Source organism: Chaetodon trifascialis, chromosome 18 (genome assembly GCF_039877785.1).
Source record: "Chaetodon trifascialis isolate fChaTrf1 chromosome 18, fChaTrf1.hap1, whole genome shotgun sequence".
Taxonomy (NCBI): Eukaryota; Metazoa; Chordata; class Actinopteri; order Chaetodontiformes; family Chaetodontidae; genus Chaetodon; species Chaetodon trifascialis.
In genome coordinates this window covers 7,081,797-7,109,487 of record NC_092073.1, presented here as the reverse complement: position 1 = coordinate 7,109,487, position 27,691 = coordinate 7,081,797, and the positions used below count along the sequence as shown (strand labels likewise).

General features: G+C 46.4%; 1 protein-coding gene across 1 annotated transcript; it reads left to right on the top strand.

Annotated features, from left to right (window-relative positions):
• Window positions 1-211: 211 nt before the first annotated feature.
• Window positions 212-27,671, top strand: prkdc (protein kinase, DNA-activated, catalytic subunit). The gene is made up of 86 exons (XM_070985797.1): window positions 212-377; window positions 1,046-1,122; window positions 1,204-1,308; window positions 1,461-1,535; window positions 1,693-1,801; window positions 1,893-2,005; window positions 2,093-2,192; window positions 2,302-2,357; window positions 2,454-2,484; window positions 2,562-2,719; window positions 2,799-2,945; window positions 3,069-3,233; window positions 3,392-3,560; window positions 3,692-3,741; window positions 3,842-3,958; window positions 4,217-4,366; window positions 4,526-4,635; window positions 4,817-4,976; window positions 5,093-5,179; window positions 5,285-5,404; window positions 5,496-5,655; window positions 5,773-5,879; window positions 6,016-6,103; window positions 6,194-6,357; window positions 6,463-6,615; window positions 7,027-7,134; window positions 7,229-7,455; window positions 7,741-7,835; window positions 8,167-8,269; window positions 8,359-8,492; window positions 8,641-8,871; window positions 8,964-9,190; window positions 9,269-9,477; window positions 9,581-9,713; window positions 9,919-10,077; window positions 10,183-10,386; window positions 10,496-10,684; window positions 10,769-10,873; window positions 10,978-11,145; window positions 11,300-11,427; window positions 11,505-11,712; window positions 11,841-12,019; window positions 12,116-12,284; window positions 12,365-12,430; window positions 12,510-12,573; window positions 12,662-12,810; window positions 13,019-13,159; window positions 13,236-13,355; window positions 13,449-13,592; window positions 13,783-13,934; window positions 15,306-15,437; window positions 15,617-15,728; window positions 15,942-16,066; window positions 16,197-16,346; window positions 16,635-16,808; window positions 17,084-17,182; window positions 17,300-17,510; window positions 17,594-17,768; window positions 18,604-18,807; window positions 19,082-19,197; window positions 19,309-19,440; window positions 19,530-19,709; window positions 19,803-20,011; window positions 20,181-20,319; window positions 20,419-20,607; window positions 20,699-20,923; window positions 21,015-21,123; window positions 21,242-21,344; window positions 21,434-21,596; window positions 21,676-21,850; window positions 22,046-22,239; window positions 22,423-22,606; window positions 22,860-23,020; window positions 23,112-23,323; window positions 23,408-23,495; window positions 23,575-23,718; window positions 24,036-24,243; window positions 24,392-24,459; window positions 24,558-24,778; window positions 24,911-25,003; window positions 25,405-25,491; window positions 25,662-25,733; window positions 25,815-26,016; window positions 26,121-26,309; window positions 26,430-26,569; window positions 26,768-27,671. Exons 1-86 carry the CDS (start codon window positions 212-214, stop codon window positions 26,970-26,972), a joined length of 12,339 nt encoding a protein of 4,112 aa, XP_070841898.1. The 3' UTR covers window positions 26,973-27,671.
• The last annotated feature ends 20 nt before the right edge of the window (window positions 27,672-27,691 follow it).

The following is a 27,691-nucleotide window of genomic DNA, read 5'->3' as shown; positions in this document are numbered from 1 at the left end:
CCATCGAGGCTTTTATTTTGAAGAACACGCAGCGCGTATCCTATCCTGATTCTTCCTGATGTGCGTGATGATCTGGGATTGAATGCGCCGGTTAGCTTGACAGTGTGTTGTTTGGCTAGTCGAGAGAACGCAGTGTTTGTCAGTGTACACCCGAGAAAGTGACGAGTCGCTGCTGCTGCTGCTAATGTTAGCTTGAATGAGTGCAGCAGTGATGTCTTCTCCTGACTGCAACCCTGCGGGAGGGATTCACGGGCTTCTTCTGAAACTTCACGAATCACTTTCAGACGAAGACACCCGAGCGGCAGCTTTGAAATGTCACGACATTGTCGTTGACTTGGGCCATGCGTGCATGCTAACACCGACCGAGAGTGAACTTGGTAAGACGAGGAAGTCCATCAAACTACTCCTCACAGGAACGCATGGAGTCCGCACCAAACTCCATTAACAATCTGGGAACTTAACGCTAATAATGCGGCTTATTGTTGATGAGCGATAAGCACGTTGTTGGATATGATGTTCATGGGATTTTTAGAAGCTGCTCATCAGTTCGTCATGCAGACATTCTTTTGAAAGTGCTTTTATTTAGCTTTGGTTGTGTCATAGTTTCCGCCAAAACTCGCTGTGGTGGGCGGTAACACGGACCACAATATAGAAACCACGTGAGTGAACCATGGTTACAGTAAGTAACTATAACTCTATGAGACGTCTGCGCTATTAAACAAGGAAAACAGTCCAAATGCAAGAATCGAGTGTTTCAGTATGAAACCACTCCACAGGGGATTTGCAGCAGAGGCTTGGAGGTCTGTAGGCACAGGTTTCCTCCATGGCACCTTATATATACCACATGCAGCACATGGCACACAGTCATATTATCACATTACATTAGTCTCCAACTTGTGCTTGTGGCAAAGATTTAAGTTAATAGAGGCTTTAATTTGCCGTATGTTTGCATGTTTAAAGCTCAATGGTGCTGTTGTGTAGAGTTTATGGTCGGTGTTGTGGTGCATTTACTCACCTTCTGATTCTGTCTTTGTGTCTTATGAAGCTTTACAGACATCCTTATTGTTCTCAAAAGACTATGGACTGCTCATCTTCCTCAGAAAGTCCCTGGCGTTTGAAGAGGTGCGTATCAAGGAACGGCCAGTGAACAGCAGTGCAGAGAGTTTTATGTTCTCATGCTGACAGAAACATCTCCTTTTCCAGCTCCGGGACACCCGAGTTGAGATTTTGGTTTTTTTGGAGAAGTTCTTGGACCGAGTCTCGCCAAGAGTCCAAGGTTGGGAGAAGACTTACGCCATTGACATAAGAGTAAGTTCCCGAGTTGGCGGGCTGATTACTACAGTTGTAAACGTGTCGTTCCACAGTGACTGCATGGCTGAAAAAGATCCACTTTTGCATACATACACAGAATCCCAGATGAATTGAATTGTTTATTCTGTCCATTTTTTTTTTTTATGTAGGAGACATGCATGACTGTGTACACGAAGGAGAAGCTAGCTAAATGTAGAACTCCAGCGCTGGAGCTCCTCATTAAGGTTGGTGTCTTTAACATAAGCCTGGCGTGCAAGCTGAGAAACAAACTGCATTCAGACCAAAAGAAGAGATCCGCTGCTCACAGGTTTCCTTATTCGTGTTTGGGAGAGTCTGATTGATACATTCATTAACATGGACTTAAGCAGACGCTCTCCACAGATTCTCCAAACAACGAAGGCTTCCAGTGTGGCCGCAGACCTTCGCATCGGTGAAATATTCAACAGATTTTACGGCGAGCTTTGTCAGAAGAACAAACTGGCAGATTCAGGTGAGTCTTCCTTTGATGCCTCAGACTGCGGTTTGGTGTAACGCACTAATGAGAATGTTTTGTTTTTGTTTTTTTTTACTTTTCTTTATAGTCCTCGGCAAAATCTACGAGTTGCTGGGAGTTCTTGCAGAGGTTCACCCCAGCGAGATGGTCAGCAACTCTGAGAAACTCTACAAGGCCTATCTAGGAGAGCTGAAAGAGCAGGTGCGCTGGCAGAAACGAGGCTGAGCGGCGTCCATACATGACAGCCAGTTTAAAACAGCCGCTTTAATGCGTTTGTTTTGGTTTCAGATGACCTCTTTAACGAAAGAACCGAAGCTCACTGTTGTCGCTGGATGTTTGACGGGAATCACCGCTCTAATGGTCAACTTCACTAAAACCGTGGAGGAAGGTGGGATGTGTGTATGTGTGTGTGTGTGTGTGTGTTTCACGTTTACAAGAAAACTCTCATTTCTGTGTTTAAGGCTGCACGATGAGTAGTGTGTGTCTCTGACTTCCAGATCCAACGACGTCCCAGGACATTTTTCAGTACGCCCTCAAGGCAATCTCTCCAAAGGTGAATCATCGTCTCGACACGCTGAACCGTCCAATCAAACGCGATGCTTTGCAACATGCTGCCTGTAATAGCTTGTTTTTCTGTTTTCTGTTGTAGATGGAAATGAGCCGCTATGCCGTCACGTTTGGTAAGGCCTGTTGTTTCCATCGCAAACTTACGATAAACCCCCGTGAAAACTAACACCTCTGACTGTCTCTTCAACAGCCGGCCTCAGATTATTTGCCAGACACGCATCCCAGTTCAGCAGCTGCCTTATGGACCACTACAGAGCTTTGTTTGAGGTCATGTCCAAGCTCTGCGGGCACATCAACGCCGAGATGAAGAAGACAAGCTACTATGCGCTCGAGGCCTTCCTCAAGCAGGTAAACGCTGTCCCAGACCGACACCGTGCCAGCTGAGTCAAAATAATCCCAACGTCGCTGCTTTGATGGTCTTCTTTAGGTTGCGATGCTGGTGGCAGAGAATATCGAGGAGCACAAAAACAAGTTGAAGTTCTTCATGCAGAAGTTCTGCAGCATCATTAAGACCATGGACTCGACGCATAAAGAGCTGTCCATTGCCATACGGGGATATGGATTCTTTGCGGCCGTATGTTTATTACCTTTTCTTTACGTACACGTTGGTTTCCTGTGCGATAACCTTTCATCCTCTGTCGTTCATGTGTAATCCGGACTTTTTCCAAAACGTTTTTTATTTTTGAATTTTTTGTAGCCGTGCAAGAAAGTCTGCCCACAAGACGTGGACTTGATGTACACGGAGCTGATTCAGCGCTGTAAGCAGATGTACCTGACTGAGTCTGACAGGGAGGACGACAGCTTCTACCAGCTGCCCAGCTTCTTAGACTCCATAGCAAGTGTCCTGATTCACCTGGACAAGGTAACAAACTCACAGTCTGTCATTCACTTCGACTGAACGATGAATAGCAAAGGTATCCTAAATCAAACTGACGAGCTTCACAGATTTTCATCCTTATCCGTGCATACAGGGGCAAGAAAGACGATTGTCTCATTGAGCTTCTGCTTTGTGTTCTTCAGATTCCAGAGGTGTACACGCCTCTCCTGGAGCGCCTCCTGGTGGTGCAGATCGACAGCTTTCCTCAGTACAGCGAGAGGATGCAGACGACGTGCTGCAGGTCCATCCTGAAGGTGTTGGTGGCCATTGCCTCTAAAGGCCCGGTCCTGTGGAGTTTTATCAGCTCAGTGGGTACGTCCACCATCAGCACACTGACAAATGTGTGTATGTGTGTATGCGCACACACCTCCATCTTAAATTCAGTAGTAGAATTTATCACGATCTGATTTGAACAGCATGCTGATTTTGGACCTGTTTTTCAGTGCACCAGGGTTTGATTCGCGTCTGTTCCAAACCCATCGTGCTCTCTGAGGTCAGATTCATGTTTTCAGATCGCTGGATGTCATCACTGAATTCACACACGCATTTATTTACTGTGCTGATAGAAGAAACGTGTGTTTTTGTCCTCTCAGGACAAAGACAGCAGTCCCTCTGAGTTGTCCCAAGTTCGTGTTGGAAAGTGGAAAGTTCCATCCAGCCACAACTATCTCGCTCTGTATAAAAGCCTTCTAGACTGTGATCAGCTGAAGGTAATGCTAAATTCTTCTTTTTTAAGTTTTATGGAACATTTGCTCATTTAATTTCTGCAGTTGTGATGACACATTATGTAACATTTAGCTAATTAGCATCCCTTTGAAGGCAGCATTTATGTGTTCTAAATGCTACCAATAAGCCTATTTTCAGATTATTATAGCAATTAAAATTGCTTTCGGAGTTTTGCATGGACAGTTTTGAAGCATCCCGTACTACATTTTTTAGGTCCTAGTCACATTTGTCCTCCTCTGCAGGATTCAGGATTTTTGGACGGAGCTTTTGAAAGTCAGAACTCCGCTCTGGTATCCTTGAGCCGCCTCCTTTACGATGAGCTGGTCAAATCGGTTCTGCGAATCGTGGAAAAACTGGACTTGTCTGTGCAGAAAGTGACCACCGGAGAGGAGGTGAGGTCTCACTCTCAGATCCTGCTGCAGCATAGTTCACTGACGTGCATAAAAAAGGTTGTTGACAGGCGCACAGGACAAAGATGACATCATGTGCACCGCCTGGCTGCCTCGTTGTGCAGGATGTAAAATGTAAACAGCACTTGCCTCCTCTGTCAGGCTCCGGAGGATGCGGCTCACGTCCTGCCCTCCTCCGACCCCACAGCTCATCTGCTGCCCAATAAGATCAAAGATTTCACCGCCTTCATCAACCTGGTTGACTTCTGCAGGTAATGGAGACAGCACACAGGTGTCAGAATCTGAATGAAACCGTAAGACGCTTCTCATCTGTAACACTGCCGTCAACACAACAACCTGGTACATCGGTATCTGGTCTTAAAAAGTGCACATTCACAGTTCATTTTGAGCAGTAAAGATGTCCGTCTCTGAACTCTGCTTTCCTTTTCGCAGCGAGTTGCTGCTGAGTAAACACGTCGAGTACTTCCAGTCCTGGATGTATCCCTTAAGCCATGAACTTATCCTCCACTCCATCCGAAATCCACTTGTCAGCGGCTTCTACAAGCTGCTCTCTGTCACCTTGAAAATTGCCAGGAGAATCAAGTACTACCAGGTGATGTTTGTACCAGTAAAAAGCCCAAACTCAGAGGAAGAGAAGTAACGTGACGCACCGCAGTCTTCCTCACTCTGAATATATCATCCAAATACTAAACGTCTGCTTCTGAACAGGGAGTTGGCCCGAGAAGCTCTTCATCCCCCCAGAGTGACACGGTGAAAACTGCTACGTTTGCACTCTTCTCTAAGTTTGGAAAAGAGGTAGCTGCTCTTTACACTGTTTCCTGGGAGTGATAAGAAAATTGCTTGCTGGTGCAGAGGAATGTATTATGGAGGAGGTGTGAGTGACATACGGTTTCCCACTAGGTGTGTGTGAGAATGAAGCAGTACAAGGACGAGCTGCTGGCGTCCTGCTTGACATTTGTCCTCTCGCTGCCCCACAACATCATAGCTGTGGACATCAAGGCCTACTGTCCTGCGCTAGAGGTGGGATCCTGTTATTGGTTTTGGTGCGTGTTTGTGAACTGGATGAAGATGGTGTGTCTATGTGCCTGACGGTGTGTCCGTGTGTGTCTAGGCGGCTCTGAAGTTGGGTCTGAGCCATGTTCCTTTGGCCAACGTGGCCCTAGATGCTCTTGAGGACTGGTCCTCTCACATTCCCGTCGAGACCATGCAGCCCTGCTACACAAGCATCCTCCCTCTTCTGGACGGATACCTGAAAACCTCCTCCACCAACAGTAAGCCCATAATAGTCAACGGTCAGGCACATCTGTTTCTTAGGTGATGGACTGTTTGGTAAATGAAGATCTCAGCTAAGTGAACAGAAAGTCTAATCCAGATGTTGTTGACTTTAGACAAAGACGACAGCACCTGGGAGGTGATGTCAACCGTGTCTTCAAGAAGAGACAGAGGGTACAGCCGAGTGATGACAAGGCTGAAAAAGTCCAACCAGCTCACCGTGGTACTGGATGAACCATTGATCAACTCCCGTAACTCAGATTAACGTGAATGTGCTGTTCAGGCCACAGGTGCTGTTGAACTGCAGCACCCATCCTTGTACAGTACAGACGTTGATGATGACTTCTGTGTGAATGCAGGAAGACGCTCCTCTTGTCGTGGTGAGGCTCAGGGTGGTGAAGCTGCTCGGTCACCTGGGAGGGAAGCTGAACAGGAACCTTGTAACTGGTGAGGGCGCTTTGAGAGCGCTTGACACATGGCCGTGAATGCAGGTGTTTCCTGTTGTTGTTGACCATAGGCCTCTGTCGTCACATTTAGCGGTCACGTCAGAGGAGATGATGAAGAAGTTCGTCGCCTGGGACTCTGAGAAAAGGCTCAGCTTTGCAGTGCCCTTCGCCGACATGAAGCCAGTCGTCTACCTTGACCCGTTTCTGCCTCGCATCAGCGAACTGGCCCTGTCCACGAGTGACAGGCAGACCAAAGTATGTCATCTAACATCAGAGAGCTTGCACCATCAGTGGGAGCTCACAGAATGAATTTGATGCAAACGTCACCCCATAAACACTAATGGGCATTTTTTGCTGCAGGTGGCAGCTTGCGAGCTGCTCCACAGCTTGGTGGTCTACATGGTTGGAAAGAGTGCTCAGATGGTCGAAGGGGAGAGCAGTTTGCCGCCCATGTACAAGCTACACAAGAGGCTGTTTCCCGTGCTGCTGCGTCTGGCCTGTGATGTGGATCAGGTGTGTGCGCTCCACCAAGATAGATACCCCAGACCCGATTCCTACTGGTCACGAAAAGCCTGTGAATAATAAGGAATTTGAAAGGATTGTAATTCGGTCAGGTAGACACATGTATGTTAATAAATAAAGGAGGAGGTTAAAACATGTTAATATTTCGATAATTGTGCAAAAGTGTTTGTAGTGGTGCTTTTAGGTTTTTGGTAATATGTTCGGGATGTGTGAGACCTTAAATAATTTGAAGTATTAAAACATGAACTAAATGCTTTGTGCACTAGTTATTTTAGTTTCACAGTAACTCCTGGTTCCGTGATGCACTGTTATCAGCCTGAGTCAGCGTTCCATATGGTGCTTGGGTGGAACGGCTGTGATGAGGTCTGCAGACATTGTTGTGAATTTGACCTTCTTCACCAGGTGACCAGGCAGCTCTTTGAACCGCTGGTCATGCAGCTGATTCACTGGTTCACAAACAACAAGAAGTTTGAGAGCCAGGATACGATAGCTGTTCTGGAGGCCATTATGGTGAGTGTACTCTATGAAGGGCTTCAGAGGCCCTTTCTCAAGGCACTGTTCAGTCTCTGCCTCCTTTGGTCGCCTCATTTTCTTTCCTCGTCAGGACGGCGTGGTTGACCCCTTGGACAGCACTCTCAGAGACTTCAGCGGCCGCTGCATTGAAGAGTTTGTCAAGTGGTCCATCAAACAAACCACCCCCAAGCAGCAAGAGAAGAGCCCCACGAACATGAAGTCTTTGTTTAAACGGATCTACAGCTTGGCGCTCCACCCCAGCGGCTTCAAAAGACTCGGCGCGGCGTTAGCGTTCAATAGCATCTACAGACTGTTCAGGTACGATGAGTCTTTTCCTTCATCTCTGTGGAGCCCCAAGATCTGCATGTTGTTTGTGATGTGTAAGTTTTGACTGATTTGATGTATGATAACCAATGCTGACAGTGATTAACATTTTGCTATCATTCTACTTAAATTAAGACATTTTCATAGCAAAATATACATCAAGGTTTGCTTACTGAATGATATACCTGACAGAATGACAAAAATAATGATCACCTATCACCAAAATGTTGGATCTTTGCTCTGTTTTGGCTTACTGCCATCATCTGTCTGTCTCTGCAGGGAGGAAAGTTCCTTGGTGGAGCAGTTTGTCTTCGAAATTCTCGTCATATTTGTGGAAAGTCTGGCTCTTGCACACTCGGACGAACAGTCAATGGGTAACTTTTCCTCAATTTCAGCTTTATAGACCGGACGCTCAGATTTTCACATTATCAGTGTCTTGTCATGCAGTAAATAAATGGGTTGATGTGGAATGTATGAATGGTAATTGACACCTCACTTTTATTTTTTTTATTTTTAAGCTCTCATGTTAAACAAGGTTCTGTTGCACATTGAAGGAAAATGAAAATTGATAGCTCATTTAAATTTAAATTTTTTTATTTTTAAGCTCTCATGTTAAACAAGGTTCTGTTGCACATTGAAGGAAAATGAAAATTGATAGCTCATTTAAATTTAAAAAGTCCATTCATGCTTCTCTTCCATCCTCAGGTACTTTGCAGCAGTGTCGCAGCGCCATTGACCACCTGAAAAGGATCATCAAACATAAGGCCCCCAGCCTCAATCAGCACAGTGCCAAGAGACGCGTCCCAAGGTCGGTGCATGGATGCCAGTTGGTTTTTGGCCAGCTCTGACGCCTCTGGCAATGTTTGCACGAGTGTTTATGCGATGATCTTCTTCCAGGGGCTTTCCACCTGAGGGAAAGCTGTGCCTCTCCGACGTGGTTTTGTGGCTTCTGGAACAATGCGGGCGACCTCAGACTGAGTGTCGCCACAAATGCATGGAGCTCTTCTATGAGTTCATACCTCTCCTCCCAGGTGAGCTTCACCTTCCATGGTTAACCACATGAACATCAAATGCAACAGACCAAAAATTTTTGGATCTAGCAGTTATGTTACTTTTAGTTTTTCATTTCCTTCTGTTATACATGTGGGTGAATTCTGCGTTGTGCCTGGCTGAACGCAGGAAAGATGTCTCCACCTCAGTGGCTAGACGGCATGCTGAAGGATCATGGCATCTGCTTCTTAGTCTCACGGTTTGAGGGTGGAGGTCTCCTCTCCCAGCCCACTCTCAGGGAGCTGGCGGGTCCTTTCAGTGTCAGAGCCACCCTGCAGTGGATGGACCTTCTGCTGGCTGCCCTCGACTGCTACAACACCTTCATCAACTTGCATATAATCAAGCCTCATCACATGCTGAGTAAGTCTGATTTGTGCGAGGGTTGACAGTTCTACGATTTACAATACAACGCAATAAATACTGTTAGTTTGTTTTTTGTCTTCATCGTCCAGGCTCCAAAGAGAAATCGAGGTTTCTGAAAGCTCTAAGTTTCTTCTTGACCGAGCTGGCAGCTCATGAACTGGCAGTAGCAGAGAGCTGTTTTCCTGTTGGCCAGAAGACTTCCCACTTCAGCCCAAGAGAGGTGGACCAGTACAACTTCAGCAAGTGCACCATCATTGTCCGCCTGCTGGAGTTTGCCACCATGATTCTGGTCAAAGGAGAGCAGGAGTTTTGGAAGGTATCGCAGAGTTTAAGACGTTCAGAAAGTCTGAATTTGAAAGCTCTTAGCCTCAATATGTGCTTCATTTATTCACAGCTTCTGGAACAAGACATTTTTGTCCCGGCGTTTTTTGAGCTGACTGCACTGGTGGTGTGCGAGCCGTCCACTGTCGGTTTCAACATTGCAGATGTGGAGGTCATGAAGAACCTGCCAGAAGTGTGTGTTCCTTTGCTAAAGGCCCTGCTGGCCTCTCCTTACCGCACTCACATTGAAAGCGGTTTGCGGACAAAAATCTCTCGTAAAAGGTTCGTTGATTATCTTTGAGTGCGCTGATTTTGACCGCATGTAATTTGGTAAATAGTACAGTAAACATTTCTGATTGGAGTGACATTATACTGATCTCTTCAGTGTGGAGGAGCTGTGTGCGGTAGACTTCTACCACTCCAGCACTCTGAGCCACCATGACCAGATGGAGATGGTCCTGTCCTCCTGTAAGCAGATCCACAAAGCCGGCTTCCTCGACTCCATTCTGCACAGCCAGGTATTTGGCCCGGGACATATGAGCTTTATATGCGCAGCACCGTCTTTCAGTTATCCAAATGTGCCATGCTTGTCAGTTTTCAGCACCATTAACACGGCTAATGCTTTTTGCTAACAGATTTTTGGATGAGAGTGTAGATCTTTTTTGGATTTTGATTCATGCACATCTAAACGTGTGGGTCTTTGCTTTTCTCGGTCAGGTAAAGGATGCTGCCTATGCCACATCCCTCGGGTCCAGGCTTCTGATGACAGTGTATAAAGGCATAGCACCCGGCGAGGACAGGAAGGCACTTCCCTCCTTGGACATAAATACCAAAAGCCTGGCAGACGGCCTGCTTCAGCTCGCCTTCTCTCTGAGTCAGCAGGTCAGTGCTGCCTCTCTTTGATGAAATAGAAACTGAGCTGAAGTCAGCTGACTAGTTTCCCACATGTTTGACTGCCTCCTGTTGTATATTGCTGTTCCTCTGCAGAGTGAGCAGCTGGTGGACTTGTTGCTGAACACCATCATGCTCTCCGTGCCGATATCTGGAAGTCACAGCCATAACTTCCTGAGCTTCTCGCACGGCGAGTACTTCTACAGCCTCTTCCAGCTGACCATCAACACGGAGCTCCTGAGAAGCCTGGACGCCACAGTGCCTCGCCTTCTGAAAGCCTCCTCCGAAAACCCCGGCATGGTAGCTCTGTCTGCCTTCTGTTTTCTTTTAAATCAGTTTCCGAAAATCTCAACACAAATATACGTGCAGCTGTAAAGGAACCCTGTTGCTCTGCTGAATGCTCCATCAGGTGAGCGTGCTGCTGAATGGCATGCTGGACCACAGCTTCAGGGAGCGCTCCGTGAGGAAGACTCAGGGAAAACAGCTGGTCGAGGAGGTGCTGAGAAGATGGAGAAGTCTGCAGCCGTGGTGGGAAGGACACTCTTCAACTCCAGAGAGCAAGACTGCCACTCTTTTGCTGCTCTCCAAGCTCTTGCAGGTATGACCGCTGCTCGTCCCCCCGCCACATTTCCTCTGATGTTCATTTAGCTCACGAGCGATTGATTTTCCCCTCTCTCGTCAGATCGACTCCTCTGTCTGCTCTGACATCAACCACGAAGCATTCAGACCAGTGTTTTCCACTTTCACTATGCTGCTGGTTGACATGAATCTGCCTCTGAATCTCAAGGTAAAGGAGAGGATATACAGCCGATTACTTCAAACAACTTTTCAAATGACAATTTCTGAAGCTGAAATGTCCGTTTCTTTCGTCGGATCCTCTCCACTCTTCAGAGTCAGGCCCTGTTGGTGTTGCCCTTCTTCACGATTCTCCCTGAGGAGCCACTGGCTGAGCTGCAGAGAACCCTGGACGCCCTGGTGGCCTCCCACTTCCCCATGCAGTCAGATGAGTTTGCGAAGGGCTCGCTCCACCGCAACAACTACATGGACTGTATCCGAAAGGTAAAGTCAGAGTTTCGGACGTTTTTGAGAACAAGCAGAGTCCAAACACTGACCAAAGACTCTTGTGGCAAGTGTCGTTATTTAGTTTTATTCTCAGCCAGTGCTCGGGAGGCGGTAAAGTTGCACCAAGCCTCCATTTCTTTGTGTCTTTCAGTTGCTGGATGCCCTCGAGCTTTCTCAGAGCCCACTCCTGCTCAAACTGATGGCAGGGATTCTGTGTCGTGATCAAAAACACATCATGGAGGAGCACTTCCAAACCTGTTTCCAGAGAATTGCAAAGCGGTTAGTGAAGCCTTCACAATCACTCTTTATGGTATTACTAGAACTGCATTGCACTGTGTTTGTCAATGTCTGACCAGGTCGAGCAGCGAGCGGCAGCTGCAGCTGCTGTGCGCGGTGTATGGAGTGATCCAGCAGGGCGACGTTCCCATGAGCTCCATGCTGCAGGCCTTGGCGGAGAGGGTTCTGCTGCCTCTGGCCTCGAACTGCAGCACCAAGGCCCTGAACGACTTCTTTGTGGCAAACGTCTCCGACATGACGGCTTTGCTGCTCAGCCGCTTCACGAAGGTTTGCTTCTAACACGGTTCCATATCAAATACTTTAGTAGCTATGGAAGCTTTATTAGTGATTTTAGCTCAGTCAACTTTAGCTGCACAAAGCTGCTACTGCTGCTACTGCTTATGTTTCAATTTCAGTCAAATGAAGTAGAATTTGAGATCCAGTTGCTGAAGAAGAACGGCTGCTTCAAGCTGATGGAGCTGCTGTACTCTCGCCTTCCCAAAGAAGAGGTGTACTCCAAAGAATCCCGCATTAATCAGGCCTACTGTCGATCAGACAAAACAGAGGGGAACGAGCTGTCCAAGACCTTGATCAAGTATGACACTTTTAAGAGGCAGGAAGTGAAATGACGGAGATGTTAATGTCTTTCTTCTTTCATGAATAAACTGGATATTGCTGTTATTTCCTTTAGGTCGTGTTTTGAAGCGTTCACTGAGAACATGGCGGGTGAGATTCAGCTCCTTGAACTCCGGAGACACTATCACTGTGCTGCGTATAACTGCGCCATCGCCGTCATCAGCTGCAGCTTCACCGAGCCCAAATTCTACCACGGCTTCCTCTTCAGTGAGAAACCAGAGAAGGTACCCGCTGGCTTTTAGAGTCGTGTCCTACTTGCTTCGGTCTCTTTGTCTGGTGGTAACGGTTTTCTTTCCCTGTGCCGAATCAGTTCATTCTGGAAAATATCATTGACGTTGAAAGGACCTACAGCTTTCCCATTGAAATTGATGTAAGTTTTTATTGAACACGCCTGTTTGTTTAACAGTACACCCTGAGCTGCACTCATGGTTTATCCATTTATTTTGTAGGTCCCACTTGAGAGAAAGAAGAAATATGTCATGATTCGAAAAGAAGTGAGCGAGGAGAATGGAGGTATTTCCTGCTCATGACAAGGTTGAAATTTTTACTTTTGTTTTTATGTTGATGTTTCTTCACAAGATTTGTTTCGTGGTTTCCGTAGAAGCACCAGTGTATCTGTCCTCCCAGTCTTACATGGCCGACAGCAGCCTGAGCGAGGAGATGAGTCAGTTTGATTTCTCCACCGGGGTCCAGAGCTTCTCCTTCAGCTCCCAAAACCCAGAGGGACACAGGCGCTCCGCTGTAAAAAGAGTCAGTCATGTGACTTTTTGTTTCCCTTATAATAACATTGCTTGTAATGTGTTTTATGTAATGTCTAACGCTAAGGGTAAAATCCTCAGGAGTGACTAAATGCATGCATATTTAGCACTGTGGCAGGTGATGTGCAGTTTAAAAACACGTGTTATAATCTGGTTTTGGTGGTGATGAAGAAGGTTTTTTTGCGTGTTTGTACATCTAGGAGACAGAGGAGACCAATCCCTCCCTGGACGCGACAGTGGATCTAGAAATGGACGAGCTAAATCAGCACGAATGCATGGCAGCCATGACCGCTCTCATTGGACACATGCAAAGGAACAACGTGACCCCCAGAACTGAGCAGGTCAGTGGCATCGAAGACAGAGACGAACGGCTTCACAGACGTCATTCATTCAAAATCCCCTCTGCTGTTTGAACAGGGAGCCGCGCCTGGGGAGCTTCCTCCGTGGATGAGATTTCTACATGCAAAACTAGCGAATCCAGCGACGCCTCTGAACATTCGACTCTTCATCTCAAAGCTGATCATCAACACAGAGGAGGTAATTGTGTTTTAGATTTGAACTGTCGTTGAAAATAAAGGACATACAGTATGTGACACCTCACACTCTGGACTTTGTTGTCATTCTTTCCAGGTTTTTCGACCATATGCCAGACACTTCTTGGGGCCGCTCCTGCAGCTTGTCGTCTCTGAGAACAACGGAGGACAGGGGATCCATTTCATGGTGGTGGATATCGTGGTCACAGTTCTGTCTTGGACAAACCTGGCCAGCCCTAAGGTCACTAATACCTGTATTTTAAAGACAGCAAGTAGAAATCATTAGTACATGTTTGTTAGAGGCTGTGTTTACTATCAATACTTAAACATTCCAACGTGTGGATTTCCAAGGGAATTGTGGCAAACTGTACGATATAGAAATAATGAAAAGGAAAAAGAATATCATTAGTGACAGAGTTTTTTCTTCCCAGGATAACCCCAGAGATGAAGTGCTCGCCAACCGGCTGCTGGAGTTCCTGATGAAGCACAGCTTCCACTCCAAGAGGGCAGTTTTCCGCCACAACCTGGAGATCATTCGCACTCTGGTCGAGTGCTGGAAAGACTGCCTGCATGTGCCGTACAGGTAGCACTTGCACACCCTCACTGAACGATTGATGTGCAGTTGACACAATCGTTGAATTTGGAGCTTTGCTTTGAGGCAGTTATCCATCAGGCTTTCTGCAGTTAGCTTGTCCCTCTACCCTGCCTCCACTCCACTGCGGCCCACTGGACCGTAGTACGTACGTTAACGTATGTACGTTCTGTTTTAGGCTAAGTCCGCGCTAAATGATGCATTAAAACTAGTTAGTTTAATACTAAAGTCGTGGCATTGTTTGGCTCCACCAGAGAGATGTAAGGTTTATCTTAACTACTCTGGTGTAAAGTCCAAACTAACCAAAATATTATTGCAGAAAATGATGTTTTCCGCATTTTGTGGCTGGTCAGTGAAAGCGCCATTCTTAGTGCAGTGTTTATTACTGTGTTGTCTCATGATAGAGTAGAGGCTAACTGCTAAAAATAGCTAACATTGATCAACAAACACCAAAAAGGGACATAAACAAGGACAGAACATTATGATTAGGTGATAACTAAACAACTTTAACCTACAGCTAGAGCAAGATAATGACATTGAATGGTGAAACCATCAGCAACAACACAGCATGACATCATGATTATTATTTTTGCAGATGAAACTGTAACGTTATAGCAAACTCATAATGAAAATGCATAAAAACGTAATGAAACTTAAAATTAGTTGATTAGAAAATGATCTATCCCAATATATTTGCTTGTCAACACTATAACATTAGTGTCTAATGTCAAATTTAGCTTTGTCAGCCCTATGACAGCATAATACTATGCTGGCGTTAGTTCGTGTACCATCACAGAGAAAGCCTTGCCTTGCAGACACAAAAGTCATTTTAAAGCACTTTTTATTGCCTTATTCAGCACGACAACGTACCACAACTACAAGGCCATTAAGGAAGAGTGTTCCCTCGATAACCTCACACGCACCACTTGAAGAAAGTTGTTGCACATCAATTATGGTCTTATTAACCAAACCCCCAAGAATAAGGTATTAATGAGTGCTTTATAATGATTAATAAGCGTCAATGTGCAGCTAATGTGCATGCTAATAAGCAACTAGTCAATTGGGAACACTGTATGGGAACCTAATTCTGAAGTGTGACCAGCCTTTTTAAAAATATAGATAAACAAATATAATGAAAATATATCAAATCTGCAAAAGACAAGTGATATTTCAAAGCTGTACGGAAAATGGACATCAGTAATCAAATGTTGATGATGAATAATGGTTTGTATTGTGTTATAACTCTGTAAAGGACTGGTCTGGAGAACTCTCTGCTGGTCCACAGGTAAACTAGCATAAATTCTGCATATTATAAACTAAATGGAGTTGAACCTGTCTTCGTCTCTTTTCTTGTCCTTGCAGTCTGATATATGACCGATTTTCTGGCACCAACCAAAACAGTAAAGACAACTCTGTTGGACTTCAGCTGCTGGGAATCATCCTGGCCAACAACCTCCCTGCTTACGATGCCTCGTGTGGAATTGAATATGAAAGGTGAAATATAGAAGTGTCACTAAATGGAAATGTGCTCTGCACTGAATCACCTGACAGCTTCAGTGTTTGAAACCATAATTCTTATTATTATTATTTTAAGCTGCAGGTTAACAGCAGTGTATTTGGGCATTCATCTGTCAAAGCAGCTTGAAACATGTGCGTCTGTTGTGTTGTTTCAGGTACATCCGGTCCCTCACCGACAACCTGTCCTTTGTGAGGTATAAAGAGGTCTACGCAGCTGCTGCTGAAATCATCGGCCTCATCCTGAAGAACATGACTGAAATGGATGATGTATGAGACTTTCAGTTCGGTTGAATTACAGTTATTCTCCATTCATGCTGATGTCTGAGGAGAGCTCAGAGCACCTCAGTAGAAGTTAACGCTGATGGTCCTGGTGATAAAACCTCCTTCGGATGCCACAGTACTCTTGTTTTTCCATCTTAAAATCTTTACTTTTTTTACATGAATGTCAGATTTGTTTCATTTTTTCTCTTTTTGTCTCAGCGTCATCGAGAGCTTCTCAGTCACGCTGCAAGTAAGATCACAAATCTGAAGAAAAACAACATGGATGACAAGTTCATCATTTGCTTGAACAAAGTGTCAAAGCACTTTCCTCCGTTTATGGATCGGTGAGTGTGTAGTGCAGCTTTCTTTGATCCCTTTCCCTGAGATAGAAACCATTCCATTAATGCCATTCAGATGAACTCCTCTTCTAACCCAAGTCTTATTGCAACTGCAACTTTATTTCCAATTTTTCAGCTTCGTCAACTACGTGTTCTTCCTCCTGCCTAAGTTGCACGGCGTCCTGAAGACTCATTGTTTGGAGTGTGTGCTGAGCCGAGCTGATGTCATCCCAGACATCTTCCTGCAGCTGAAGACCACGGGCTTCATTCAGATGATAGGCCACAGGTCAGGCCAGGCCATTTCCTGCTCCATGATCTGCATGTTTACAGAAACTTTGAGACATTAAAGTACTGAAATTATCCCAATTAAATATAACCGTGACTGAAAAGATCAAACCTTTATAAGTAAATAATCAGTGTCACACAGAACAGTATGTCCACTCAGAAGAGATTTGACCTGTAGGAGGACGTTGGTCCTTTAGCTTACGCTGTAACGAGTGTAAATGAGGAACTCATCTGAACATTTATTTACGCTGCCATCATGTTTCTGCACGTCGTTCTTCTGTGTCCGCAGAGATGAAGCCAGGCAGCGAGTTTGTCTGGATATCATCCATAAGATTATTGCCCTCCTGACTCCGGTCGAGCTTCAGGAGCTCCTGGGGGCTGTGATCGCTTTTGTGTCCCATCCTTCACCAGTGTGCAGAGAGAGGATGTACGACGTCCTCATGTGGATCCAGGACAACTACAGGTGCTGTGAACCTTTCTGGCTTCTGTTCCGACCACAGACTACGTCACTGTCTTCAGTAGCAGTTTCTGGTTTAACCCAAGAGACGGTTGCAGAATGTAAACGATAAACCAATGTGGGACCGAACACAAGGCGCAATTTCTCCAGCAAAATGGGTTTACAGCTACTCATAACTTGTTATTCTGTTGCTTTTTGTGGCCACTGGACTGCATTATGCATGTGCAGAAGCAGCTTTACCACAGCTTGCACTAAATTTAACGATACATTGTTTTTTCCAGTGATGCAGAGAGCATGGAAGACAACACCTCAGTGGAGGTTTTGAGTGCAGCTAAGGAAACACTACTTCAGGGACTGTCTGAAGAAAACCAAGGCCTTCAGTCAGTACCCACTCCTGCTCTCTCCTCTTTACTTTTTGTTTCATTTCATACTCTTTATATAGAAATTCAGCATTTTCATTGAAGGAAAAAGCTCATCCCTGCCTTTTGTGTTTTCAGGCTCTACGTCCAGAACTTCTGGAGTCAGGAGAAGCGCCTCCCCACTGCGACGCTGGACCGAATGTTGGCGGTGCTTAGTTCTCTGTACTCCTGTCAGATAGAGAGGTGTTTCTTAAGTTTGGCCACCAACCTGCTGCTGGAAATGACCAGCCAGAGTCCGGACTTCAAACGGAACATGTTCGAGTATCCTCTGTCTGAGTGTACCTTCCAGGTGAGCTGAAGCCTGCAGCATTAATCCTCTTTGTGTCCTGCTGGTGAGCCTGATGTGCTAATGGCATGTTTTCCGCTCTCTAGGACTATGTGATTGATTCCAACTGGCGCTTCAGGAGCACCGTCATGACCCCCATGTTTGTTGAAACCCAGAGCTCTCAGGGCCCAGAGAGTTTAGCAGCATCCCAGTCTGCAGCCATGAAGGGGAAGCTCCGAGCCACTCAGACTACATTAGAGTTCTCCCAAACCCAAGCAGCAGGTAGCACTCAAATTCAATAACCTGCTGTTAAAGCTGCAGTAGGTAAGATGGAGAAGAGAGCAGACTTAGCCTGAAAATTTGAACCAACACAAGCTCCACATAACTCCTCCTACCTCTCCACTGCACTCCTGGCCTGCCTCCAAGCCCCTCCTCCCTGCAGCATCTGCTGTGACAACCAGTAACGTTAGCCTTAGCATCGCAAACAAGCTAACTCTGCCTGGCCGTTACATCACAGTCGCTAACATACCGTACGCACTGCAGAGTGTTACTGTAACAATCACCATATTAGCTTTATGGTTGTTTGTTGTCTTAGCCGTATATGCTGTTGTTGGCAGCAGCGGTTTGGGCAGTTTCTCCTTTGTGATTGGCTGTTGCTCCGCCATAGCTTTCACTTGCCTCCTGACGGCGCTCACAGAGCTGTTTGACTGAGCGGCAGCCAGCAGCATGAGCGGAGGGAGGGGGGCGTTTCGCAGCGCCTGTGAGTAGTGATTGACAGATGTCAGACACTCCCTCAGACACTCCTCTGGCTCTGATTGGTTGTTTTGTGTCAGGCATGGTGGATTCTTGCAAATCGCAGTAGGAGCAGTAGGTGGGACCAATGGGGCCATTTTTTTTCACAGATGACATGTTTCATGTACTGCTGTCTGGGCATAGGGACAGTTTAAACAAATATGACAAAAAATTACTTTTATACAAGTTACCTACTGCAGCTTTAAAGCACGACTAAATATAGATGTGAGTATGTTCACAGGTAGGTTAAAACAGGTATATTAACCTTTGAATGGATTTTTGGTTTTTTTTTGTTTGTTTGTTTTTTTTCATTTCTTCTCTCCAGGTCGACGAACAGCATATAACTGGCTGACAGGCAGCAGCGTGGACACACTAGCAGAGTACACACTCGGCTCTGAGTCTCTGTCTTCACTGTTGGTGTTCGATAAGAAAGCTGAGAGGCGAACCACAGCGAGGAGACCGGTGGGAGAAGGCTTTGGCCTGAGGCGTCTGACTGCATCGACCGATGAGGTGGACAGTCACACCAGAGGTCGGTCTCTGGGAGGAAGCCCCCACCTGTTTGAGCATGCAGCACTTTCCATGCTTCAATTAATGTTTGATGACTGTTAAGTGTGCGAGATACTGGGTTTTTCTGCAGTGATTACATGGTTAGCACTAGTCACTATCTGAATAAGGGCAGTTTTGCCATCTGCTCTGCTCTGTTAACAATAAAAGTAAGTTAAAAGTAGAAGTTAAAAGTCAAACATTTCAAATTGATTTAAATTCTGGTAACGTGAATATCTTTTGTGTCCAAATGTCACCAGCACAAAACGAGCAACGGAACAACATCCTGAGACTGAGACGCAGATTTCTGAAGGATCAGAAGAAAGTCAGCTTGACTTTTGCACAAAAAGAGATCCAACAACAAAGACAGAAAAAGGTATCAAACACTCACGTTTTTATTCCTCCAGTAGAGTCCAGCATCCTGTCACTAACCTCTCCAAACCGTCAGCGTCTCTAACCATCAGTGGTTCTGTTGGGGGTCCCACAGGAAGACAAAGCTGATCAAAGGCTGCGGAAAGAGGCTCAGGTGACTCTGTATCGGAGCTACAGAGTGGGAGACTTCCCAGACATCCAGATCTCATACAGTTGCCTCATCACCCCCCTTCAAGCACTAGCCCAGGTAAGACTGTTCCCCCTGTAAACATACTGCACATGAACGAATACCAACACAACACATATCCATATTTCTTTCTCTGTATATTCCCTTAGAGAGATCCAATTTTAGCCAAACAGCTGTTCAGCTCTCTGTTCGCTGGAATCCTTCAAGAAATGGACAAAGACAAACCAAGAGGGGAGAGCAGGAGGATTAAAGAGGAGCTGCGATGCAACATGAACGCATTCCTGAGCAAGAGCACCCTCTGCTTCCCTCCATTCATAGCATGTGTGCAGGTACGACCTTCACGACCTGTTTGGATATCTTCACTCTGCTGGTAAAGTAAGAAAAAATAAATAAAATGAACACTCTGCTGGTCGTGTTGTTAGGACATGTGCTACCAGAATAAGCAGCTGCTGCAGCTCGAGCCTGCAGCCGTCAGCTCCACTTGCCTGGTGAGTCTGCAGCAGCCGTCCGGCATCCTGCTGCTGGAAGAGGGCCTGTTGCATGCTGGTGGCCAGAGTGAACCTCCTGCGAAACGGTCGCGAGGCCCCAGAGAAATCCCCCCGGACACAAAGAAATGGATCCACCTCGCCAGGTATTACAGTGTCGCTTGCCTTTGGTGCTGGCTCTGTCAGTGCAGGCTGGTAGCTCAGTGAGGTGATGGATAGCATACGGCAACGTGACAGGGTTTGTGTGATCTGTTTTATAAAGACAAAACTATGAGAAAACTGGCTTTGCAGGACTCTGTTTCTTCTGTTCTCCAGGCTTTACAGATCTCTGGAGGACTACGATGTCGTGCGCGGCATCTTTGGCGGTAAAGTCGGGACCAAGTCGATCACCTGTGCCGCGCTTCAGGCTGAAGCCAGCAGTGACTTTGCAGAAGCTGTGAAGCTTTACAACGAGGTAATGTTTCTCCCCACGCAGTAAGTCTAGCACAGTGCTGAGCTCAGCGGAGGGTGCAGTTTCACCTCATTGCTTGCTGTGTGTGCATGCTCTTTTCAGGCTCTGAACACCGAGCATTGGAGTGATGGCGAGCCCACCGAGTCTGAGAAGGACTTCTGGGAAATAGCTGCTATGGATGCCTACAGTCATCTGACTGAGTGGAAGTCTCTTCAGTACTGCTCCACTGTGAACATAGATGAGACCTCCCCGCCCAGCCTCGAGAGGATGTGGTCGGAGCCGCTCTACCAGGTAGTGGATCTGACTGATCCAGCCTAGGAGTGGTGAAAGTGAAATCCCTGTGTTTTTAAAATGAATCCCTTTGTGTTTTTGTGTCTGGCAGGAAATGTACCTGCAGCACATGATTCGCAGCATGCTGAAGCAGCTGCAGCTGGGGGAGATGGACCAAGCTCTCCTCACCTTCATCGACAATGCCATGAGGGTGGAGGAGCGCAAAAAGCTGCTGGAGAGCCATTACAGCCAAGAACTCAGCTTGCTTTACATCCTGCAGGAGGACTATGACCGCGCGAAATACTACACCAACTACGCCATGCAGCTGTTCATGGAGGTCTGCTGCTACACGTCCATTCTGTCTGTCACCTGAGAGTTTGAGAAAGAAAATGCATTCATCGTGCTCTCGATGTCTTTGCCTGTTGTAGAATTACTCCAGCGTGGATACGCTGTTGACTCAAAGTCGGCTGACCACCCTGCAGTCAGTGCAGGCCTTGACTGAAATCCAGGACTTCCTGATGTTCATTAAAGGAGAGGGTGAGATATTTTTTTTGCAAGAAATGCCGAATAATTTCCCTACAACCGTCTTTGTTCAATGCTTGAATGAAACAATTTGGTCCCACTCTCAAAACCTGCATTGCATTTCACTCATCAGTGTCTGTGAGTTCCCTCAAGTGGCTCATCAGGCTGTGGACTGAGCGCTATCCTGACGCCAGAATGGATCCAATGAACTTATGGGACGATATCATTACGTCTCGGTAAGAAAAGAAATACACGTTTTGAATATTTTGTGCTCACAGATCTTTTAAGTTGTGGCACAGTGTTAAATTTGTTCTCTACATTTCAGGTGTTTCTTCTTGGATAAGATCAAGGAAAAGCTGAGACGCCATGCTCCCAGTGACAGCATGGAGGTGGACGCTTCAGAAGACCCAGCTGGCAATATTGACACATTAGTGCATGACTGCAAGTTCAACATGAAGCTACAGATGGCTGATAGCGCATGGAAGCAGGTGAGGAAACAACCGCTGAAGCGACTTTTATCGTGCTGTCGCTTCTCTGCTCACCTCAGAACGCCAACGTTGTTTCCAGAATAACTTTCCTGTGGCCACCAAGCTGCTGAAGGAACTTCACAGGGAAGCCAAAGCGAACAGAGGCTGCCTCCTGCAGTGGGTCCACAGTTTCAGCCGCTTCAGCCACAAACGCAGCCAGACCCAGGGCCCAGTGGAGCAAATCAGCACCGTGCTGAAGACGATCCCGTTGCTGGGTAAGCAGCGTGCACGTGACAGACAGACAATGGAAAGAGGCACTTCAGGTGCAACAAGAAACACGCTTGATCCAGTGCCAGCGTGCGGAACCACAGTGCCATTCATCGAGGAATTTGTCACAATGCTGCCTGTTCATGGCACAAACAGAACAAATGATGACATACGGTTTCATGGCAGCTCTTTTCTCTCTGCAGAGGACCTTCAGACGGACTGTCAGAGTGCCACAGCTAAAGTATTCAGAGACCAAAAGCTACTCCAGGGCACGTCCTTCCACATCCTGGCCACCGCTGTGAGCAGAAGCCCCTCCGTCCTGGGAAGTATTGACGCTGAGAAAGCAGAGAGAGTTGCAAAGCTCTCTGGAGCTGCTTGGCCAAACGACAATCCAAAGGTACTCTAATTCTATTTTTCAATCATCTGCAAACTTATTTAAAACATACAGTGTGCAGTCTGACAAGAGCAGGTGGTGTTTGCCTCCTCTGAACGGCTTATGGGCCATGCAAAGGGAAGGCAGTGGGTGATAGTGCTGCAAATCTGTAAATGAGAAACACATGACAAACTGTTCACCCCGCAGGAAGTGGAAGTGGGCCTGCAGTTACGAGCCTTGAAGCTGCTGTGTGATGCTACCAGAAAGGCGGAGGAGGAGCTTCAGTCTTACACTCAGGACTGCGTGGAGAGCAGCAGCATCACTGAGACGTACATGGCTTTGGCAAACTTCTGTGACAAACGCCTGCGAGAGGAGGAGCAGCGTGATGCCGGTGAGGAAGAAGGCTAACTCTGCCCTCTGTGACAGTTCAGAAACATCCACTTCTTACATGAAATAATGGTATGCTGTCTGTAGAGGACATTCAGTCAGCGTTTATAGATAAAATAATATGGAATGTCTGTTTTGGGATCAGTGAAATGCCTGACAAATCAAGGTACTTCATCACCCTGATGCAAACATTATCTACATCAAAAATTTAAGAATTGTGCTTCCTCCATCAGCCAGTAATTTCCTACGTCTTCCAGAGAGCCAGTTTCCAGACTTGATGGCGCTGCCCGTTCATGTCGTTGAGAGCATGATGAAAGCCCTGAAGATGAACTCAGACGAGGCTCGCCTCAAGTTCCCACGTCTGCTGCAGATCATCGAGTCGTACCCCTCTGAGACGCTGGACTTCATGACCAAAGAGGTGTGTGTTCAGAGCAGGGATGTAGAGGAGAGTAAACAGTGAATTTGGAGTGAGTCTCTATTTTGATTGGACGGTATCTTTCCATGTGTAGATTATGTCAGTTCCCTGCTGGATGCTGATTGGCTGGATCAGTCAAATGGTGGCTCTGCTGGACAAGCCAGAGGCTGTGGCAGTGCAGCACTGCATCAGGCAGATAGCAGAGTGCTACCCTCAGGCGCTGGTTTACGCTCTGATGATCAGCAGTGAGAGTTACCATTTCGAGGACTCGGCTATAGGACACCAGCAGCAGGAGTTTGTCAACAGGTAAACTACTGTTTTTTCCGAGGAAGAATCAAAAATTCCAGGTGAATTTTCCCAGTGCTTTCCTGAGAGCTCGTGTGTCAACAGGCTCAGGAGCATGCTGGATAAGGGAGGAGCTGTGAAGACGTTTGTGGAGGCTCTGCAGCAGCTCACAAACCCTGACATGATTTTTAAGGTAAGAAGTTGAAGCAGGAATGTCCGAAGCTGCCGCCTCCTGGTTTTTGGCCTGGCATTGACTCATTTGTTCCGCACAGGACTGGTGGGATTGTGTGAAAAACGAACTAGAAAAAGCCAGCTTTGACAAGAAGAGGATGGGCGACATGTACAACGAGATGCGCTCTTCGCTCGGGGACTGTCAGACAGCCGGTCACGGAATGTTTCGCAAGAAGTTCATCCAGGTTTGTCATTAGCTTCCATCTGTTTTATCTCTCGTACAGCAAAAGCATGCATGCTGTACAAAAATAGCTAGCTTTAGCTAAGTGGGTAGCTGAAGAAGCTGCTGCTCAGCGTATTTAGCTAAGCTAGCAGTCACATTGCTTCTCAGTTGCTTTGCAGATGTACACAAACTCTGGACCAATCACAGCTCTGGACATGCATGGACACACCCCTCTTATTTTCATATATGCATGTCACACAACAAGGCTGCAGAGGTGCAGCTCTTAATCACGAAAAATCCTGTTGCACTGTAGCCATTTTCTTTTTTTCTGCTTGATAGAAATTTGCTAAAGATGTGGAGAAACTGCTGGGATCTAAAGGCAGCAAGCTGTTCGAGAGGAGAAAAGAGAAAAGCTTTGTGCGTCAGGTGGAGGATCTGGCAGCCTCCATGCGGGGATTTCAGAAGGAGCCGGGGAACCTGAAGGAGTACTCGCCCTGGCTGAGTGCCTTTAAAGCAGACGCATTCAACAATGAGCTGGAGATCCCAGGTTAGCGCAGCGGAACAGGGAATACTGTGCTTTCACGATGAGTCAGAGTGTGTTTGAGTGTGACGGTTAGTGATGGATAAACTGTTGAAATGGAAAGAATTCTGCTGAATTCTGTTCACTGATGACGCTGTTTTCCCTCCTGTCGTAGGACAGTATGACGGCAGATCTAAGCCTTTGCCTGAGTATCACGCAAAAATAACAGGCTTTGATGAAAGGGTACGTTTTTACGGTGGTCAGTGAAATGTTCTAGCAGCACTCTGGGTCCGTCTGAAACCGCAGTGATCAGTGTGTTCCTGTGACTCGATGGCCCGCAGGTGAAGGTGATGTCCTCCATTCGCCGGCCCAAACGCCTGATCATCCATGGGGACGATGAACGCGACCACCCCTTTCTGGTGAAGGGTGGGGAGGACCTCCGCCAGGACCAACGCATCGAGCAGCTTTTTGCCGTCATGAACATTTTGCTGAGTCATGATGCCGCCTGCACACACAGAGGCTTGCAGCTTCGCACCTATCAAGTCATTCCCATAAACACACGGTACTGGGCTTGATTTTTGTTTTACTGATTACGCTGATGTAGGGTTAAAGCATGGATCAAACTTGTTTCCATTTTCTTTGATCTACTGAGAAACTGTTCAGAAACTTCATTCATCACTTACTGCCTTTACAGAATTGGTCTCATTGAATGGATGGAGAACACCTGCACTCTGAAAGAGTTCCTGTACAGCACCATGACTGAAGAGGAGCAGCAGAGGACAGCAGGGTACAGCGTTTCTCCAATTACTTAATGTCCAGTGATGAAGCACAAATGTCATCTTCAGAGCTTTTAAAAGCCTCAAAGGGAAATGATTTGATCAGTTGGTCTGAATTTGAAATCCAGTATATCCTGCATGCACTGGAAAGCTTTAAGTTTATCAGAGAAAAATCAAACACTGTGCTTGAATTGAACTAATTAAGTAATCTCATTGCTTAAGAAAAGCTCAGTATTGCAGTAGAAATGATTAACTTGACTAAAACGTCTTTAATTTAAAGAAACTTATTGAAAGAGATGTTTTTGTAGCACTGTAATCAGCATCCACACTTCACTATTAAGTAGTCATTTGTATTTGATGGTCATACATGTGGAGGACAGTGACATTAGGTGAAGCAGCTCTTTCTTTTCAGGTCTGCTCAAGTCTACAATAAATGGCTCTCAACCTTTGCTCCAAATTCAAACGTGGGTGGTGTGCCTCTTTATGGTCTGGCGTACAAGTAAGTTTCCTGGATGCTGCTCGTCAACATGACGGGCAGTAAACTGTCTCAGCTGAATTTTCTTGATTGTAATTTGTTTTTCTAATCTGAAACCACCTCTTCTTAGTCTTTTTTAACATGAAGCAGCCATGAGCTACGGCATATTTGTTTTTTTTGTTTTTTTTTTTCAGGAAAGCCAAACGTGCAGAGACTGTCAGCAACTTTGTGAAAGTGCTGCAGCATGTGCCCAGCGATCTCCTCAAGTAAGTCCAGTCTCTAGTCTGTGTGATAAAACTGCTCATGAATGTCAACACTGGGACTAAACCATTTTTCCCAATTTCTAGGCGAGCTTTTCTGAAGATGTGCAACAGTCCCGAGGCCTTTCTTTCCTTGCGCTCCCACTTCGTCAGCTCTCATGCCTTGCTGTGCGTGAGCCACTGGATTCTAGGCATTGGAGACCGCCATCTGTCCAACTTCATGATCAACATGGAAACGGGAGGCATGATCGGCATCGACTTCGGTCACGCGTTCGGCTCAGCCACGCAGGTTAGTCGTACAGTCTTGCTGAGGTGGGAGAGATAACCCGTTTGGCCTTGTGAGTGTGTCCAGCTGCATACATGTGAACAGCACCTTCCTGTGTGTCCTCGCAGTTCCTCCCTGTGCCTGAGCTCATGCCTTTCCGGCTGACCCAGCAGTTTGTGAATCTGATGCAACCCCTGAAGGAGTCGGGTTTGATCCAGAGCGTCATGGTCCACTCCCTCCGAGCTTACAGCGCCGAGCCAGACCTCCTGCTCAACACCATGGACGTGTTTGTCAAGGAGCCCTCGCTGGACTGGAAGGTAACCAGTGAACTGTGGCCTCATCATCAGAGGATGGATGGAAGGATGGAATGCTTTTCTTAATGCAGTAAACATAAATAAACAGCAGTGCAAGTTACACTTCCTGTTTCCATTCCACAGAACTTTGAGATGAAACAGCTGAAGAAAGGAGGCACATGGACGGAGGACGTAAACACCAAAGAGATCAACTGGTATCCCTTACAGAAGGTGAACTTTGCCAGGAGGAAACTGGAAGGAGCAAATCCAGCTGCCATAACCAGGTAAGTCATCAATTCATGATGCAGCAGACCACACTGAGGGAGATCCTGTCTACGCTCGTATCCTTGACATCCAATGTGATGGAAATACTGCTTCAGTTCTATAATATACAGTACTGGATGACCTGCAGTATTTTATCACACATCATTTGAACGCTGAAATTCACTTCTGTGCCGCTGGATGTTGCTTTATTTTGCCAGCGAGGAACTGAAGCTGGGCTTTGAGAAGGACGCCGCCTTCTCCGGGATGCAGTCCGTGGCCTTGGGGACGAAGGAGCACAACATTCGGGCCAGGCTTCCGGCTGCAGGCCTGTCAGTGGAGAAGCAGGTGGACTGTCTGCTCGACCAAGCCATGGACCCGAACGTGCTTGGCAGAGTTTGGGCGGGCTGGGAGCCTTGGGTCTGATTCTTTCATGTGCAAAGTTCTAAATAGTCATTCACAATAAAGGTCCAACAGATCCCTTGAAGCTCTTCCGTAGCTGTAAAATGATTGTCATGGATTGTGTTAGGACAGATTATGTGTGGCAGGATCAATGTTATCTCATACTTAACCACAAATCAAGGTCTGGAAAAAGAAAAGTCAGTCAGTGTGATGCACTTCAGTTCAATTCAAGTTCAAAGTTCACGATCATTACCGCCTTTTATTAATGTCTTTTCACTTCAGGTTGAAATAAAGAAATGTTAAAGCTGCTTGACAGGCTGATCTCTTCATCTCTTTGAAATTGATTCATCCTGCGAACTTGCAAAAAAATCCATTATTTCAGATGAGATCACTTGAGATACTGCTTGACTTCCACAGCCAAAGAAAACCGACAGTAATTCATGTGAGCACTGATCCTCAGATAAAACACTGTCAGCTGGAGCTGTGGAAACAAAAGGTAAGACATGTCCGTGTGGGATGAGGCCATTAATGATGCTGCAGTCAGGCTTGCTTACACTGATTTAGTGATCTGTTTGTGAGGTTATACACAGAACGTTTGAGGCTGACACACTTTGCTGAATGTGAAGCTTTCCAGTTAACAGAAACAGAAGTAATGATGTTTTCCTGACCCCTGGGCTCCTTCAGATGATGCAAACATTCTTTAATAAACAGTTTTATCTGCTGAATTCTTGTACTGCTGAATT

Bases quoted from the DNA above. Each gene is read 5' to 3' on its own strand.
- prkdc (XM_070985797.1), top strand. From the start codon at position 212: ATGTCTTCTCCTGACTGCAACCCTGCGGGAGGGATTCACGGGCTTCTT. The intron at 9,191-9,268 runs GTATCGCAGAGT...ATTTATTCACAG, and splicing joins GAGAGCAGGAGTTTTGGAAG to CTTCTGGAACAAGACATTTT. The intron at 24,244-24,391 runs GTTAGCGCAGCG...CTCCTGTCGTAG, and splicing joins CAATGAGCTGGAGATCCCAG to GACAGTATGACGGCAGATCT.